This window comes from Chionomys nivalis, chromosome 20, assembly GCF_950005125.1.
Source record: "Chionomys nivalis chromosome 20, mChiNiv1.1, whole genome shotgun sequence".
NCBI lineage: Eukaryota > Metazoa > Chordata > Mammalia > Rodentia > Cricetidae > Chionomys > Chionomys nivalis.
Genome location: NC_080105.1, coordinates 40,799,687 through 40,818,252, shown reverse-complemented (window position 1 = coordinate 40,818,252; position 18,566 = coordinate 40,799,687). Strand labels below are relative to the sequence as shown.

General features: G+C 50.3%; 1 protein-coding gene across 4 annotated transcripts in view; it reads right to left on the bottom strand.

The window, feature by feature from the left end:
- Window positions 1-246: 246 nt before the first annotated feature.
- The window catches only part of Rbpms (RNA binding protein, mRNA processing factor), a 143,119-nt gene continuing 124,799 nt past the window's right edge, over window positions 247-18,566 (bottom strand). For 2 of the 4 annotated variants that reach the window (XR_009055687.1, XR_009055688.1), the window contains 3 exons: window positions 11,012-11,081; window positions 6,746-6,850; window positions 1,737-1,825 (listed from right to left, as the gene is read on the bottom strand). Coding sequence is in view for 2 of the 4 variants with exons in the window: in XM_057752835.1 (XP_057608818.1) it covers window positions 1,732-1,825; window positions 11,012-11,081 (164 nt within the window). In the remaining 2 variants the exon portion in view is untranslated. Of the gene's footprint in view, window positions 1,826-6,745; window positions 6,851-11,011; window positions 11,082-18,566 lie in introns of all 4 variants that reach the window. The other 2 variants (XM_057752834.1, XM_057752835.1) reach the window with 1 other exon arrangement.

The following is an 18,566-nucleotide window of genomic DNA, read 5'->3' as shown; positions in this document are numbered from 1 at the left end:
TGCCTCTTGGGATTTAAGGCACATGTGACTGTGCCTGGCAGAATCTTAGTAACTGAGGGTGGTTGGTGCCAACTGAGCCGAGTTAAAGGTACACAGGTGTGTGGAGTGCTCGGTGGCAGGTGGGTGGGCTATAGTTACCTGACTCCCCCTCTGAATCATGCCTAGTTCTGCCTCTGCCTGGAAATGGAAATCTCTGCATTGTTGGGCGTGACTGGTTGATGTTGTGAATAAGTTCCCAGACGATCATGTAATAGCTGGAATAAACTTTATTATTTTATTAAAAACGACAATAGAAAAGTACCTTTACACAGTTTATAAAAGCACAGTCAGTGGTGAAGTGGCTCTCCTTACAGCAAGTAGTCTCGGAGCCAAGTGGCACGGGGGGGGGGGGGTTTGAGCAGTCCCTCAACACCAGTGTGGCTGTCTGAAGTCACACTGCTGCCTGCCCCCTTCCTCTAGTTTCTAGTGAAAAGCCCTTACTCCAGGCCTTAGTGTTTTTTTCCTTTTTCTCTTTTTAATAACCTGTAAAAACTTGACATTCTTATTTCTAATGAAAAGTAGTGAACCCCCCACCAATGATATAACCATTAAAACATGACGTTTTCAACACAACAAGTAAATCGATAACAAAGATACAAAGACTGTGATTATGTTAGCTATACCAGCAGCTGGAAATTCTCTGAGGTCACAGTATTACACATGGCTCTTGTCTGAGGAGCAGGAGAAGCTGCCCCGTCACCACCTCTGGAAATGTGTCGGAATACAACACAAGGCTAACTTTGGGCTCTGAAGAAGTCTTGAAGCAAGGGTAACTGCATTCATTGCGAATGGCCGTGGTCACATGTCCCACCCAGTGCAATGCAGTAGGTAGTCTCGGGGATGAGCAAACAGTATTCTGGAGAACATGATGGACGGCTGCCAGATGTTAGAACCACCAGCTCAGGTAGGCCATACTTTGCACAATCACTTGGGATGTGATGCCCATTCTTGCCAAAGTATCTGGGTGGGCGGCCTGCTTCTCCTGAGGCCTTGTTGGCTTCACAGGTCTAAATCAAGGTCCCTCCACTTAGTGGGGTGGACTTTATCTTTCCACTGGGAAAGAGAACAGTTTATGGAAGATGAGTGATATATTAGGTCCCACGCTCTGAGGGTGCTATCATAAATGGTAACAATATAATAAATACAAGTATAAAATGGCAATACCTCACTTGGCACAGTTTGTATTGTTGCAGCCATAAATGCCATGGGTTTCAGATGGTACGCTGTGCTCGGGAGACATTACCTAAGTAGTAATTACTGCCCAGCTGTGAACACTGTGGTGGGAGATGCTCCTGGGGCTTTGATTGTCTTGCAGAGCTCACTTCTACACCATGTCACTAACGTGCCCTGACTCGGGGCCAGGCAGATGGGGTCCACACATTCACAACACAATTGTGGAAATTTCAATGCTATTCAGAGACATGCCTCAAACATGCAGCTTATTTTAGAAGAAAAACAAGATAAATGTCATTAAAAAGCATTCAAAAATCAAGTGCAAAAGTGATCTAACCTAGTGTAAGAACTCCCTCCATTCATAAATGCCTGCTAGAAAATACTAGTCGTCTTGGCTTTACTGTTGTCCGTGTTCCACCTGAGTATGTCTCCAAACTGTACAGAAACGTCAGACCATGCATTCACAAATAACACGTATTTCTTAAAATTATACAGTGTAAAAGAGTAAAACACATTTTATTATATATTTTTTTTTCTTTGAGGAAAACAGATGTGTGATAGAGGCTGTGGCAAAGTCTTGAAGGGATCAAAACTGGGCAAGGCGTTTTCAAACCTGAAACAGAAAGAAAACGTGTTGGAAAGCAACCTTGCCAATCGTGTACATCGATCTCGCTGAGCTGAGACAGGTAGTGTCAGCAGACTCATGGGTAAAGACTTCAAACTGGGCACTGGAGCCTGAGGCAGGAGGATCAGCTGGGGTTCCAGGCCAGCCTGGGCTACAGAGAACTCTGTCTGGAGAAAACAAAGCAAAGGACCCGGCCAGATGGTTCAGTGGGGTAAGCACATTGTCAGGTCTCATGATCTGAGTCAATACTGGGGACTCCCGTGGTAGAGAACAGGTTCCTTGCAAGTGTTCCCTCACCTCTCTCCACATGCACTGAAGTGTGCAAAATAAACTCCCCTTCTTCTCTGAACTTTGAAACACATGCTTGTGTATTGTGCGTTGTGGTAGAATCAGCTCTTTGAGCCCAGGATATTCAGACTCCAAGTCCTTCCATCTCACAAATGCTAGGTATGCGCTGCCACTGAGTAACTCCAGCCTGGGTTCTGTACTATACTCTCCACAGCACTGTCCAGGATGCACACACTGTAAGCCCATTTTGATTGTCATTCACGTCCATATTTTCTCCCTGACAGGTTAGACTCGTGTTGTCAAACACAGAAAAGGTATACATACAAGCAGACTAGGATTCTGTACAGAGAAAGGCTTATGTAATGGCCTACAAGTTTTGAGATCCAAATATAAATGGCTGTGTACCTGTGGAGCTTGGAAAGGCACCAGTGAGAAAGCTATGCTTTCCAGAGCAGGAAGAGACCTGCAGGCGCACAGCTGTGACACCAGTACTCTTCGGTCTCGCGGTTGCGGCAATCCTAACAACACGTCGGCAGCTGCTTCCTGTAAAAAGCTGTAGGAACGCTGTAGCCTTTGACCACTTCCTTCTCTGTCCCCTGGCAGCAGCATTCTGAGTCAAATGTCTGGCAGGGATAAACAGCTAAAGCTCCTTTAGGAACCTCTCACTTTCTGCCTCTTCTCACACTTAGTACCACTGGGGTCCGCATACCCTGTGATGCTCAAGCCGGGAGAATCTGAATGTGTCCATCTCTAGGCGGGCATGGTGGTGCATTCTTTTAATCCCAGAAGCATGGGGTCTACGTGCAAGTTCCTGGCTAGTCAGGGCTACACTGCCAGACCCCGTTTCAAACCAGTCACCAGAAACACTTGCAAAAAGTACCTATCTTTTCTGTTAAACCCTGATTTCTGATGTCTACCTGGGAGTGGGTAGGGTCCAGAGTTCCCACAGGCTAGGTATGCACTGGGTGGGAGTGGGAACCAAAAGAGGGCAGATGGAGTTACGTTTTAGGTGACAGCAACAGAGATTCCTTGTGAGCCTCATGGCCTGACTCACTCCCTCACATCACTGATGTGCCAAAGGAGCTTCAGCTGAAGCACACTTGTCTCAGGAGGCTCCTGCTTGCCTCCAACATCTACAAGTTCTGCTGCCTCCTGACCTTGAGTACAGCCCATCAAACCCATTCTGTCCTGCAGGGGCTCCGCACAAGACACAGCTGGGCTCCGGGACTAGGTCCGTGCAGCAGCTCTTCCTGGCTCAGAGACGGTCATCTTGGGAAAGCAGCAAGACTAACAAGTGTGATGCTGCTCTCAATGACTCTGAGAAAGGACGGACAGGATGGGAGGCTGCAGAGAGCAGGTTAGCTTTGTGGCTCTGCCTGGCAGGGGAGGTAGGCTCAGCTCTTTAACAGGAGTCTACAGTGGCCTTTGTGTACTGTTCAGTCAAAGCTGTCACCATCTCTATCTGTGCCTGCTCTGTTGCCTTGGGCAGCTCTGTCCTGGGACCATCTTCTTCCCACCAACCCTGAGTAGCAGATGATTCATGTCATATTTCTCCACTGGCTCCCACTCCCTAGGCCCCTTAGTACAACCTCCAAGACTTGGTCTGCCTGTATTTCCCCCTTTCCTTTTCTACTCCCAACTTAGTTACAAAACTCTTGTCCAGAAGGGCTTTGTAGGGAGAAGTCCCTACAGAACTAGGCAGGAATGATATTGGCTGTTACTTCAAGACGATCCCCAGAGGAGCTAGCAGGGCACAGCAAAATGTTCCTTCATTTAGACACTTGGACCCTTGTCTTAACATTGATCTGCCAGGCAGGGTCTGCACTGGAGGTCCAGCCTGGGCTATACACCAGCTCTGGGGCACCCTTCTGTGGGAAGCTAATCCCTCTGGGGCGGGGTGAATAAGCCCCAGATTCTGGCTTTGTACCACTCTCCTTTCCCTCCTGCACACAGGGCCTTTGGAAGTTGGGAAAGAAGGGGGGCAGAACCTATAGTTCCCTGGAGACGTAATTCTCACATGGGAAAAGAATGTATCCACACAGCCGTCTATGTCTTAGACTGAACACAAGGTCAAAATGCAGCTATTTCAGTCCCTGTAAACAAGGAAGAGGTTTAGCTCAGAATGGAGTTCAAACCCTGGAATGTGTTAACAAGGACGTTTAAACAGAATCCAAAGACGTCAGGGAACACAAAGCACCACGGAGGGACAGTGGGCTGGGTGACGAGGGGCAGATTCTTTTCACAAGAGCCTTGTGGGAAAGGAGATCCAGAACAACATGTAAGTGGTGTCTCAAAAACCAGAACAAAAGCAGCTGGTGTTGTGGCTCTGTCAGCCTGACAGACACCCTGAAAGTTATCCTGACTTCCCTGTGTCCTCTGCTCGTGCATGAACACCACACAGCTTCAAAAACAGCAGCAGCCTGCCAGACTTCCCTGTGTTGAGTAATCAGCAGCTGTACACGAGGGAAGACACAGGAGACTGTGGCTGGATACCTGACAGGACATAGGATCGTAAGACACTGACTTCAGCTGGCTCTGATGTGTGAGCTCACTAGGGCACTCTGCCGCCGCACAGGTGAGGATACCGAGGGTGGAACAACCGCCACCTGGGCTTCAGCGCTGCTGAGCTACACTCGGCCAGGCACCAGGTAAATTTTCTCCCAAACGAATTAACCGTTTTGGTTACCCATCTGCATAAGCTTGGCCTAATAATAACTCTTAGTGATTTCCCTCCAAACTTCTAATATTCCTCTGCTACCCTGACTCAAAGTCATTTTTATACCTGTCAACTTAATCAAATACTAACATAAAGTGAATATTTAAGACATGTAAAGTGTTTAGTCCTCTGCAGAGACCAGTCTCCAGGGATCCACCCTGGCCATGTTTAGGCCTGGCTCTAGCCTAAGGGTAGAGGGAACCCTCCCTCCTCACTCAGGTGTGCCTCTGTCTAGCAAGGTTGCCTTAGATTGGCGAAAAGAACAGACACAACACTCCCTCCTGTCTGTAAGCCGTGGTGGTCCCGGGACCTGCAGAGCTATACACTGTCAGTGCCACGGCCCTCCGTGCCTGCTGCACGGCCCCGACCTGACCCACCTTTCTGAGCATTCCAGGGGCATCTGAAACTCTAGTCCTGAGTCCCTTAGGGCTTTCTGGTACTGGATATATCACCCGCTTCTGACACTGGGCTAGTGGGCCTTGGACAACTAATATCTTGGTTGCTTTACTGCATTTAAAAGCTGTCCGGCACGGGGAGCTCAGTGGGACAGCGCTTGCCTGGCACGCACAGGAGCCTGGCTCTTACCCCCGAACTACAACAAACTGCATGAGTACCTATAAACTGACCTTTAGATCACTCTAGAGAGAGGAAAATTCTTCAAAACAAAGAACGAAGATCAAGAACATTGTGGGCACTACTGCTGAGGACAATGACGAAAGGGACCAGATCACAAGGTCATACAGCGTACAGGACGTCAGCTGCACCACACGGTGTGTCACACGTTACATATGGTACCTATGACAACTCTGTGCTACTGTAGGAAACCGACTTGGGCGGAGGAACGTACTTCTGCTGGTGGCTCGCTCGGTCCTACGAGGTGCTGATCTCAGTGTGAAACTGCTCATGCCCCCCAAATGCTGCAGTGACCTCCTCGGTTGGCTGCCTCATCTCCGTCCTCAGCAGCAACCTTGCCCTCCTTCTGACTCATTTTTTTTTTTATAGGCCCATCATAAGGAATGAAATTTGTCTCCTTATTTGGGCTGAGGCATGAAGTGTCCCTGGCATTCTGTACTCAAAGCCAAGCTCCGCAAAGTCACTGGAAGCTGCCGTCTGAGGTGGCCACGAGCAGCTCATCCCGGGTAGTGTATATTGTAATTTCCTTTACAGACTCTACCTAGGGCCAGGCTTGGTGGCACACACCTCAGCACTTGGCAGGCTGAGGAAGGAAGATCCGAAGCTCCACATCGGCCTGAGCAACCCTGACTTCCAAACCAAACGAAATCAAACCTGACGACTGAGATTCTGATAGCAACTACCGACTGAGAGGCCAGAAAAGCCCCGTGACACAAAGAACCCCTGGAGAATCCATGCTCACCAATTTCAGCAGAGGCTCAAAACATGTCCCCCAGTAGAGAAATGGCTTCAGTATACTTAATGCAATTAGACAGTTAAGAGGGGAACACACTATATCTCATTTCCAACAAACTGCTGCTTTTTCAAATGAAGGCTTGAGAGCTGAAAGGGAGGGAAAAGCTTCATTTTATGAAATTTAAGTCATATTGCTCCTATTGAGAATGGAGCGAGCTTTACTCGAGAAGGCCATCGGTAATGCCAACTATTGCCAGGCATGATGGCATATGAGCTTCCCAGCACTAGAAAGGCTGAGGCTAGCCTGGGCTACATAGTAAGGTACTATTTCAAAACAAAAAGCACCCATGAAGGAAACAAACTGCTGGTTACTACATCTTTGCTGCCCTGAAGCGGCTTGTCACTGGAAGGGTGCGTCAGACAACTGGACTGGTAGTATGCTGATGCCATAGGCCCATGCAGACAGAGGCTGTGGTTCCAGGAGATGCTGGTGCCCATCCTGCCCACACTGGTTGCCACCTGACTTTGGCACTCACCAGCAAAGCTCCAGTTCTGCAGAACAGCTGGATGACAGTCGCCACCAGTGAAGATCGCATTAATACCCACAAGACAGATTGCAGCCGCCATCACACACCCGAGACCTGGGTGGACAGAGAGAGCTGTTAACTGCGCATGGCAACCTTCTCTGTGGTCCTCATGCTGCCCGCCAGGGGGCAGGAAGACCAGCCTGCTCCCGAGCCCAGCCCCACTGCAGGATGACCTTGCAAGTAGCAGAGAATGTAGGTGGGAACATGGTCTGGGGATTTGGAACAGTGTGGCAGGCTACTGGGCCAGAGGCAAGGGCACTCGGAAGTCACTACAGAGACATTTAAAGAGGGGCAGGTATGAGTCTGGTTTCATAGTAAAAGCTGGGCTATTTGAGGGAGGAAACTACCTAAACTCCCCCACCCTCTGTCACACTCCATAGTGACCAAGTGTGCCCCCTCAAGGCTGACTGGCAATAGCAGCCCTAGGGCCCCCGGAGGCCCCTGGGCACGTTCCAAGCCCATCTACTTTTATTTGCGACTCTTCCAATTCTTCTTGTCCCGTGGCCATTCTCCAGACATGTTACAGTGGGTCTGCCGGGCACCTTCGCTGGCTGAGCCTCCTACACAGGGCGTTAAAAGCTGTCGCTCCCTGGCAATTCCTGGCAGACTCCACGCTCTCCACTATACTCACCCCATCTGACCTATTATGGTCACATTTTATTACTCCACTACCCTCCTCCTCAGTAAGCTATAGTTGCTCACTGAATATTTACTGTTACAAGTTCAAGTGTGATCCTGATAAAGTAGAAACAGGAAGGGCAAGTCAGTCACAAGAACTTCCCTGGCTTCTGAGGCTATTGCAATACAGAGCACAACGCTGGTCTCTTCTAAGGAGAGAGTGGGGTGATTGCTGGAGCCACAGCGGCTGTCTGGGCCTACAGGAGGACCTGGCCTTAAAGACAGAGACAGACTAGGCTGTTCTTCCCAAAGAAGCTGGAGGCATAAACAGCCGTTTATGCCTCCTGCCGTTTTAGCTCCCATCATCTCCTCTAACCCGCAAGGCTGTAACAGCACATGCCTGCAATTTCTTTGCCGTGGTTGAAGGCCAAGCGAATCGCACAAGTTCTTAGGAATATTATCTCATCCCACACGAGTCCCCAAGCTCTTTAGAAGACTTGTTTAGCTATATTTGGATGTCCAACAAGCAAGGCCGTCACTGTGTTACTTGTAAGGAGCGACAGAAAATGTGTTCTCTTGTTCTTAGTGGAGCTGGAAAATTGATCATTTTCAAAACATGTCTTTTGTCTTTCAAACACTATCATGGTTCTCTGTCCCACGGCTGGATCATCACCAAAATGCTAGTGATGGGGTGATAACTAAACATCGCTCATGCCAACCACATGCCAAGCCAACAGCGTCAGCAAACTCAGCCTCCAGCCACTCTTCCAGGTCTTCCTCACAACACCAGTGAGCGTGAACCCACACACCCTGCTCGGCAGGCGGAGCCCAGGACCCTGAGTGGCCGTTGTATGCAGACTTAGGTCCACAGGGCTCCCGCGGGAATGTGGGACACAGCAGGTATGACCCTCATGCACACAAGAGTAAAGAGCTGGGTTAGTTTATATTTCGAGTTTAGTCATTTGTTTTATGCTTGCACCAAGAAACCAAAGCAGATAAAGTAGAGATTTCTAAGGCAGCAAGACACAGGACTGCATGCCTGTAATCCTGACAAGTCCAAGAGCAACCGCCCAAGGCCTCTTCTGGAGTAGGCCTGGGACTATGGGGGATTAAAGGAGCACATACAACAGTCGATACACCAGGTGTGACGGTAGGATGTCTGGCACCCTTAGTGCCTCACTCTCCGTGCCAGCACCCTCTTCTGTGGTGTGGAGCCGCCCACCTGGCCAGCACTACCCTTTCGGACATGCGCTTTGGTCCCCTCTGCTTCTGTTAGCTCAACAGCACTGCTGTTCCCAAATCTGTTTTATATTCCCCCAAAGTGCACAGCTTGGATCATAGCTGACTTGGGAAGGAGCTGGAGTGGTGGCTGCACCCGCCTAGCTCCATGCGACAGTAATGGCACTGCCACCCAAATTCCTTCTGGACGATCTCCACATGACACACCTGAGACCACCTCACACCCCAGGCAAGCACGGGCCTGGCCCATGTACAGCTCAGAAGAGATGAACTGTGTTCAAGAGATGTCGCCCATTTAGACCTTTCTGTGTGGTGATGGCGTAGTCCCTAGCCCCGTTCTGCTACCACCGGGCCTCTGACTGACAGCTAACATAGCACGTCTTGAAAAAGTGATTTCAGGGAAAATGTGAGCATGCTCATACAAAGTGTACAAAGTCTTTTAAACTGGAACACACATAACGGCTAAGAGATGCGCTTCTTCCTTTAAGCCTAGATGAACAGCAAACAAAATAAAACAATGAAGAGAGACTTGGGTGCCTGTCATTCGCCAACTTGCCCACCAACTGATATTAGTGTCCCCAGAGCACCTACCAGATGGCAGAAGCCAGATGGTTTTCCTGCCCATGCATTCCTGCTGGGGGTAGCCCCAACCCGGGCCAGCAGGGCAATGGGGAACACTGACCCTGACCTCCCATCACCACGAGGGCTCAGCAAGTGCATTCAACATTCTGCATTAATGACTGACCCGTCGCTGCCCGAGCCTTCCTGTGGGAACTCTCCTTTCTCCTCAGGAAGATAAGGCTAGCCCCATCACCCACCATCCTTCCTTCTTCCACCAGCGCTCACATAAACCTGTCAAGGTAGAACCTAAGCCACCGCAGGCTTATTTATAACACAGTACCCTCTTCAGAGTCTCCAGTGCCCTAACAAAGTACTGAACCTCTGCCTCAACCATGGGAAAAGTGAGTATCCATTTTACGTGGCCGACTCTCAGAATAGAGGGGCTTTAAGAGTCTGTCACCGTCAGCATCAGCACACGGGCCAAACACCCTGCATTAGCATCGAACAGGACCCAAGCCCACCCCTCCACCCACTTCCCTTCCAGGTTCACAGAGGGCTGAAGGATCTAACTGGGGAGCTGTAACACTTAGGAAACTTCATTTCAGTCATACGCCCCAGTTCCCGCCACGTTACAGCTCAGAACTACAGTGCCCCTTGCTTAAGGAGAGATTCAGTCAAGACACCAAATTACAGGTGTTTGTGTCTTTGTACTTGAATATTTAGGACATGGTTTAACCCCACTTAGGGGGTAGGCCCCATGACCAGGACCTGGCCAACACTAAAATTCCAGGTGTTTCTGTAGACTTTTTGTCGCATATTGCTTTGTTTGGTCGTTTGGCTACATATTAATTTCCAGTTTTTATGGGTTTCGTTTGTATGTGTATGTGTCTTTTCTTTTTAAAAAATTCTGGTTTGTTTTTTGTTTACTTGTTTTCTATTGGTGGGGAGGTAGGAGGAGTTGGGGACGGAAAACTGATCTGACTCTATTGTATAAAAATTATTTTTCAGGGCTGGAGAGATGGCTCAGTGGTTAAGAGCATTGCCTGCTCTCCCAAAGGTCCTGAGTTCAATTCCCAGCAACCACATGGTGGCTCACAACCATCTGTAAAGAGGTCTGGCGCCCTCTTCTGGCCTTCAGGCATACACACAGACAGAATATTGTATACATAATAAATAAATAAATAAATATTTTTAAAAAAATTATTTTTCAATAATTGAAAAAAATGTATTTTTAAAAAGTGGGGGCTGGAGAGATAGCCCAGTGGTAAGAGCACTTGTTGCTCTTGTACAGCCCTTGCGTTTGCTTCCCAGAACCCACGTGGTGGCGCAACCACCTGTCACCCCAGTTCTGCGGGGTCAGATACCCTCTTCTGGGCTCTCTGGGCACTGTATGCACATGGTATACATACATGTAAAGAACAAATCTAAAACATATAAAGATACTTTAAGTAAGGCAAGACTTGGCAACAGCAGCACACTGCCTTCTATTTTTAAAAAAATCTGCATTTGAGTGGGCCATGTGTCTGCCACAGTGGGAGGGCCTTCTGCCTAATGCTGGGAGCAGGTGAACCAGACAGTCATCAAATTTCCCGATGCCTGGTCTATAGACATGAGCACTGCTGACAATGCATGGGAGGACAGGAGCCTGGTCCCCAAGGGAGACTCAAGCAGTGCCGGGCCTGTTCGTCATCTTCCCATCCCAGGTGAACACTCGGGCAATGCCCATGTTTCTCCCAGATGGAGGACCACGGGCAGGCTAGGGGCACCGAACAGTCCCTGGAGAAGCCAAGTACTTACACAGCCTTCAGCAGAACTGTCGGGACTTCCAACCCTGAGAAGTAGCCTCGGAGGGAGGGAGCCAGCGCATCTGAAAAGACAGGAAGAGCAGTGAGCCAGGGGTCCCACCTCACTGTGTCCTCAGACCTCCTCACACTGGCCAGGGTGGGAACCCCTACCTAGGACCTTCTGAGAAACACCACAGCAGCACCCCGAGAGACTTTCCAGAAGCCTTATGAGCATACCAGTTGAACTTACGGGGCAGCACACACTTTAGTGGGCATCGGGGTCCCGCCAACCACCTGTCCTTGTCAGAGCTAACAGACATTAAGAGGCCCAGGATGGCCCTGTGGGTTCTTCCCTTCCATACTCCCTTAGAAATACCCGAGCTGGGAAGAGCGGCCTAATGGTTTAAGCAAAACACCAAGGGAGGGGCACTTCATGACTCACTCCTCCCGAGACTGGCCTGGCGGGAACTGAACTTTCTCCAGAGCCTGCTGTCTCAGGAAAAGGGTCGGCTTCCTGATGTGGTGGGATGTCTGGAAGACCAGGGTGTGTTCACAGTGCCCTAGGGACCTGTGCCAAGAGCTAAACCCAGGTCAACAGCAGTGCTGTCTCTCCCAAGACAAGCTAACACCACCAGGCTGAGGGTGCCTTCTCCACCCCTCAGAACGCTCTGGGTCCCATGGCACACAAAAGGTCAACAACAAGAAAGGCATGAGCTTTGCATTCTTAAATACCATACATCGACAATGCCAGCTTTGTCTGTAGCCTGTGGGGCACCTGTGGGCCAGTCTCTAACTCACCATGAAACCAAGATTAGCCTTGAGGGGCTGGAGAGATGGTTCAGCAGTTAAGAGCACGGGCTGTTCTTCCAGAGGTCCCGAGTTCAATTCCCAGCAACCACAGAGGTGACTCACAACCATCTATAATAGAATCTGATGCCCTCTTCTGGCATGAGGTATACATGTAGTGCGCTCATACATAAAATGAGTAAAATTTTTTTAAAAAATTAAGCCTTGAACTCCTGATCTTCCAGCCTCTATTTCCAGAGAGCAGGGCTTACTCTACTAGCTCCTCTTTCCTTAAGAGGGAAGGCCTCCCACTGAGAACAGTGAGCCACAGGGAAGACGATGCTGGAAACAGAGATGCAAATGACAGCAACAAGGGGGTGCTTGGGAAGCTGTGACAGAACCTTGGCACAAGGCAGCAAAATCGTTTAGGTTCAAACACCAAGACGTAGCAGGAGCCATTTTGGCTGACGGGGAGGTGCCATGGGGCCAGAGGGAAATTACAGACAACCCTAGGACTCCGGGACTTGGGGTTTGGGGAAAACTGCCCTGTCCCAGAGTCCAGCTCAGGACGTAGAAGCCCTGACTCTATGGGCTGAGAAGCCAAGGGATTGGGTCCCCGGGAGAAGTTAGTTCTTGCACTTCAGTTGGCTGGTTTCCTGCCAACTGAAGGACTCCCACACACCCTTGCTGTCAGTGGAGGACAGGAAGGCCAACTGGGGAACCCCGCCTACTAGGCCAACTTAGGGTGGAGACTTCTGCTCTGACTGGGGCATATGCGGCTCCAACAAAACTGAAGGAAACGCTGAGAGCTTCTGGGGCATCGGCATCTAGCTCAAGGTGCCCCTTGGGCCATCTTGTGTATGAGGTGTCCTCTGGGGACCATGTCAGATATTATTTCCAGAAAGCAGAGACCAGCAGGCCAGAGAACCAAAAACTTTGGGGATAAAGCCATGTTGCCTGAGAGTCCTCAGAGCCCGCAAGGGTCCTTAAAGACAGGCTGGCAACTTTGCCAGCACTTACGGCAGGAAGGGTTGAGGGATCAGAAACTTGTCCTTGAAGACAGACTAAAGACTCACACCTGAGTGTCTTCTGTAGGACCAAGGGAGCTAACAAAATCACGAAGAGAAAATGTGGGAAGGTGGGGGGGAGGGTTGGTTTGGGTGGGGTAGGGGTGGGAGTGGGGAGGGGGTTGGTGGTGCCGGAAGGCTAGAGACAGGAGCAGAGGGGTGGAGGGGCTGGAGACCAAAGAAACCAGTACCTACCCTTGGCTCACGGCTCGATCGTCTGAGAGCAAAGTTGGAGCTGCCTTCCCAAGTCAGCTGGGAAAGGGTGGCCTAGGGGCCAGGGCCCTCAGGCAGGGGACGCTGGGAACCTAAACCTAAAATGGTCCGTGTGCACTGGGTCAGTGTGGAGCGGTGGTGGCAGTTGTGAGGCCTGGGTGTGAGGTGGGGATGTAGGGCCGTGAGGCCAACGTGGGATAGTGTTCACTGAGGGGACACAGAAATGGGCTGGGGGGGGGGGGGACAGTGAGCTGCAGGGCAGATGGCATGAGTCTGGGACTGGTGAGGGTGGCTGGTGAGGGTGGCCGTCTGTCTGCCTCTCTAGCTGCCTCTGGTTCCGGCATTCCCCCTCCCCACCCCCCACATGCATACACGGACACACACACCCAAGATCACACGAAACGATGGACTCCCAAAGCTGTGGAGCTCCACTCCTGTGGTTCACGGCTGGGACTCCAGTGTGCTGCACTCCAGATACCTGAGGCAACCCACCTTCCAGCAGGGGGCAGTGCCTGCCAGGCCAAACTGAGCAGCTCCCTGTTCTAGTAACCAGAGAGAGGCAGAGTCCAAGGGGCACAACCGGGAGTGTGGGCAGCTGCTAATCACTGTACTGTTTGGAGGATGGCAAGGAGAAGGTTAACCTTTACCCCTGTTTGGGCTGTTTGCTCTGCTCAAGCTTGTGGTCCCAGGTCACTCCTGTCCAAGCCCTGGACAAGATGCTTCTGACTCCTCATTACCACTGCTAGGACCAGTGGCTTCCCCAGACTTCCTCAAAGTCAGCTCTTCAGGAAGAAGAATGGAAGCATGGAAGAAGAGTTGGCTTCAAGGATCATCCCAGCCATTCCTGCACCATAGAAGCATGTACACGTGTGTATACACAGACACAATCTCCCTCCCCAAAGCTTGCATACCGTTCTAGGAGTTTGATCTAACCTAATATCTAACCTGACTTAGTCTGTGCTAGAAAGAGGAAAGTGTTCAGCCTATCACAGACGGAGAAATCTGGAAAACGGAAATTTCCCTAAATCACGTAGTTGTTAAGGGGCCACACCGTATGGATCCCACCACCCTCTGTCAGGAATGTGGCTTTAGACACTTCTCACAGAAAGGCAACATTGCTGGGCGCTACCATCCCAAGGGGCGACAGGTTAGACAGGAGGAGCAGACACCTGGGAAGCAAATCACCTGGGAAGATAAAATACCATGCTAGAAAGAGTAGTAAATACCTGCAAGATACAGAACCGAAGTCTGACACTTCAGCACCACACAGAATTCATGTTCCCAGCGCCTCTCTCCAGGGTGGAGTCCCCACCCAGCGCACCACCCCTGGCACCCCACAGGCTGAGTACCACAGTGCAGGGTGAACCATCATTTGCTTTGAGTCTCCTTTCTCTAGTGACTGAGTCCCACTATCACTGTCCCTTTTAGGTCTCCAGGGCATGGGGATCACTACGGTTAGTGGCATCCTTTGATGGCCTTTTCTCTCTGCTGACCACAGGGGCAGGTCCAGACCTGCCCCCTCAGCCCCCAGGCTCACAGCCTTTAGAAATGCAGACTCTGGGGCCTAAATCGTTTACAACAAGCAGACCCCATGTGTTTGTTTATGAATCTATTCATGTGTATGTGTGTGAGGAAGGAGGGCAGTCAGGCAGGGTTGGTTTGTTCCTTCCACCAAATGGCGGGAGCTGGGAACTGAACCCGGGTCATCAGGCTTGGTGGTTAGTGCCTTCACCTGCTGAAACATCTCACTTGCATTCCAAAATGCCCTCTGGGGGGGGGGGGGCTGGAGAGATGGCTCAGAGGTTAAGAGCATTGCCTGCTCTTCCAAAGGTCCTGAGTTCAATTCCCAGCAACCACATGGTGGCTCACAACCATCTATAATGAGATTTGGTGCCCTCTTCTGGCATGTATGTATACACAATAAATAAATAAATAAGTCTTTAAAAAAAAATGCCCTCTGGGCTGCTGGCACGGGCATGCTCAGATGGGAGGCCCTGCCCTTGACTTAGATTCCCAGAAGCATGCCTAGAACAGTCTAGAAAGGTTATGCAGCACTGTACGTTGGAGAACAACACTCTGGTGTCCTTGTGTGGATTCAAGGGAACAGTGCGTGAAAAGTTCTCCTGGGATACGGGGACTCACTCCCTCGGTTTCCCAAGGTCACCTGGCCACAGAATCTTTTGATTCTGTGCCAGCTATTAATAGCCATGAAGCTGAGAAATGCCAGCCATAGGCCCCCGCCAGTGGCGACGAGGCAGATCTAGGTGCCCAAGGTACATTCAATGTGGCACCCAAACTTCTAGCTCTTCAACTAATGTACTTTTTTTGTGGTTTTTCGAGACAGGGTTTCTCTGTGGCTTTGGAGCCTGTCCTGGAACTAGCTCTTGTAGACCAGGCTGGTCTCGAACTCACAGGGATCCGCCTGCCTCTGCCTCCCGAGTGCTGGGATTAAAGGCGTGCCCCACCACTGCCCGGCTAATTAATGTACTTTTGAAGATGACCACGTCTGTGACATCCTGGGCTAGTTGATCTCAGGGTTGGTAAGTTAGTGACTCTGTGGCTAAAGATGCTTGCTGCCCAGACTGCTCACAGAGTCCCATTCCTGGGACCTGAGAATTGTGTCGCTTGGCTACAGGTAGGTCTATCATCTTCCTCATCCCAGCAGCTGGAAAAGGACCAAGGAAAAACATCTCGGCTGTAGCCAAGAGGTAGCTTATACATATAAATCCTAGCACTTGAGATGCTAGGAGACAGGAGGATTGCTGCCAGGGTAAGGTCAGCCTCGACTCCATTGCAAACACTATCTGTAAATACCAAAAAGCCCCAGCTGGAGAAGGCTGGTTCTTCAAAGGCTCCTAGGCAGGATAACAAGAATGTCAGACATGACTGTCTGAACCTCAAAACCAAGGATCGTGAACACATACATCCTCAAAGAGAAGCCAGGCCAGGGACCAAGCACAAGCACTTGGGGCTAACTCTGTCCTGGGCCTCAGCTTTTCCTGTTTGGAGCATAAGACAGGCATTGAAAGGTACTCTGATGTCTCCAAGTTCACTGAGCCGCTGCTCTGGTCGTGGGCAGCCGAGCGTGTAATACTCTGCGTCAGATTCGGTCCACAGTGGCTGCTCGCCCTCCCTATTTAATCTTGTCAGCCCGTTAATTTTTAACTATGTTTGCTGGCGAGGGCCATTAGAGGCCCCTGGGAGCTGAGCTCGGTGAGGCGGGCACAGCTCATGTACAATGCATGAAGCTTAAAGTTGGGGTGTCCCACTTTCTATCCTGTCTCTGGGTTCTGGCTATCCCACTGGCAGGACAAACTCTGAATAAAACATGATCCATTTGGAGTCCATTTTCCTCTTGCTCCGTCACAACTGGTTTCCTTCAAAGGGAAAAGTTCCCTTTCTCCTTTTCTGGAGCTGGTGTCACAAAGTTTCCTTTTGGCTCTGGGTTTCCAGAACTTCAAATTCACACACAGAATGGCACCCGGAAGCCTGTGTCTAGGGAAGCATCTAGAACCCACGGTGGACGGCCGGCCTGGCCCCACGTGGAACCTCTCCACCCACACTACGAGCTCCGGGAGGTCTTGCTCACTCCTGCTGCTTTGTCTCTGTACCCCAAAACCAAGTTCAGCACAGGTTTCTCGGGGCGCTACCCTGCTGGTCTGTGTTACATGTTTCTCCCGGTCACCGGAGCACTCGGGTGCTGCAGGCAACACCAGGCGGCAAAGGGAAGGTGTGGCAAGGCTCCTTAGTAAGTCCTGTATGCCACACATTTTTGTAATCTTCCTCTCTAAATAATGACAGGTGTTCATTCTTCTATTTATACAGAAGGAAATGGAAGGCACTCGGATGAAAGAAACCTGCAGAAAACCTCAGCCTTAACAAGAGTGAGTAGCAACTGTCATTAAAAAAAAAAAATCCTTTTTGTAGGGCTGGTGAAATGGTTTAGTGAAGAGTGGTTGCCCTGCAAGACTGAAAACCCAAGATCAAACCCTGGGGTTCACACTAAGGTGGAAAGAGAGAACGGATGGATTACACGAAGTTGCCTCTCACTTCTGAGTGTGCACCACCGTACATATATCCAAACACACACACTTCATTGACACAAAAACCGTAATGAAGAATCATAAATTTGAGGACAGCTTGGGCTGAGTGAGGCCCTATTTCAAAAACCAAACAACAAAATTACTGTTGCCTTTCGGGAGAGTTGTGTCTTCAACTAGTGATCTTCCTGCCTCTCAGTCCTAAATGCTGGGGGATCACAGGCAAGAGCGACCATGTCCAGTTTATGTGTTGCTGGAGATCGAACCCATGGCCTCCTGCATGGGAGGAGAGTACTCAACAACCAAGCTCGACCCCATCTCTCCTGCGTGGGTTGCTGAGAGTCCTAAGGGGGTGGTAGGACCTCTGGTCCTCCCCACTACACTGCTCCCGAGGAGGTGACTGCATCCAGCGCATTTAGAGGCACGGCTCACAGACTCAGGCCTGGGCTTCATCAGAGCTCCGGACAACCCTGCAAGTGCAGATACCCCAGGGTTTAGTTTCACATGGGGGTGGTGAGGACATGCTTAGGGCACCTAACATTACAGGCATCAAAGGAACACAGCCCTGCTGTGTCCACTGAAGGAGACCCTGAGCTCTTATCCCGGAACCAGTGACAAAGAAGCGGATTTTGGGGTGATAGGGGGTGGGACTCAAACCCTGAGACAGTGACAGGGTCACAAGAACAGGGGGTGTCCTTAGCTAGGAAAAGGATCCCTGGGCTCCGATCACAGCTCTAAAGTCTAGCTTTCCAATGTGCCAGACGTGACCTTGGAGTCAAGAACCAGAAGGTGTGAGGAGCATGGGAAGGTCCCAGAATCCAGGCGCCTTTCTCTTTCCTCTTCAGCAGCTTAACCGACAGAAGGGGGAGCTGTGTGGATCAACAAGCACCATGCTGCTCTCTGGGATTTCCCGGCGTTCTGGTGCCCCCTCTTAGGAAAGGATTTCTACAGGTGGGTGTGTCCTGCCTTGGCTGCGGGAGAGAAGTGGTCTAAGAGGTGGTGCTGAGGACCACACTGCTGGGAGGAGCTGTCACTGGGCTAACAGCTACTGCCTGTCTCTCTCCTGTCTGTCATCCAGCCTCTGCAGACAGCTTCTGTCCTCCCATTATGTCAGAAGGGAGGTTTCAACCGCCACTGCCTTGCGGGCAGCTTGGGCTGAGTCCTAGGTTTCCGTCCTGAGGAAAGTTCAAGTTCAAATATTCCTTGAAATGGCCCCAGTAGAGTCTAAATTTGGTGGTGGTGGTGAGGGGCTGAAACAACTGTGGTGAAATGCTCGCCTAGAATGTTCTATCCCCTGTCCTACCTCTGCAAAAATAAATAAAATTAAAAAAAAAAGGCTGAAGAAAAACTAAAAAGCAACACACACACACACACAAAAATCCAAACAGCCAATATTTACTAAGTCACTATGATGTACCAGACATTATTAAAGCTTTATAACTAAGAATTCTTAGCCCCATGT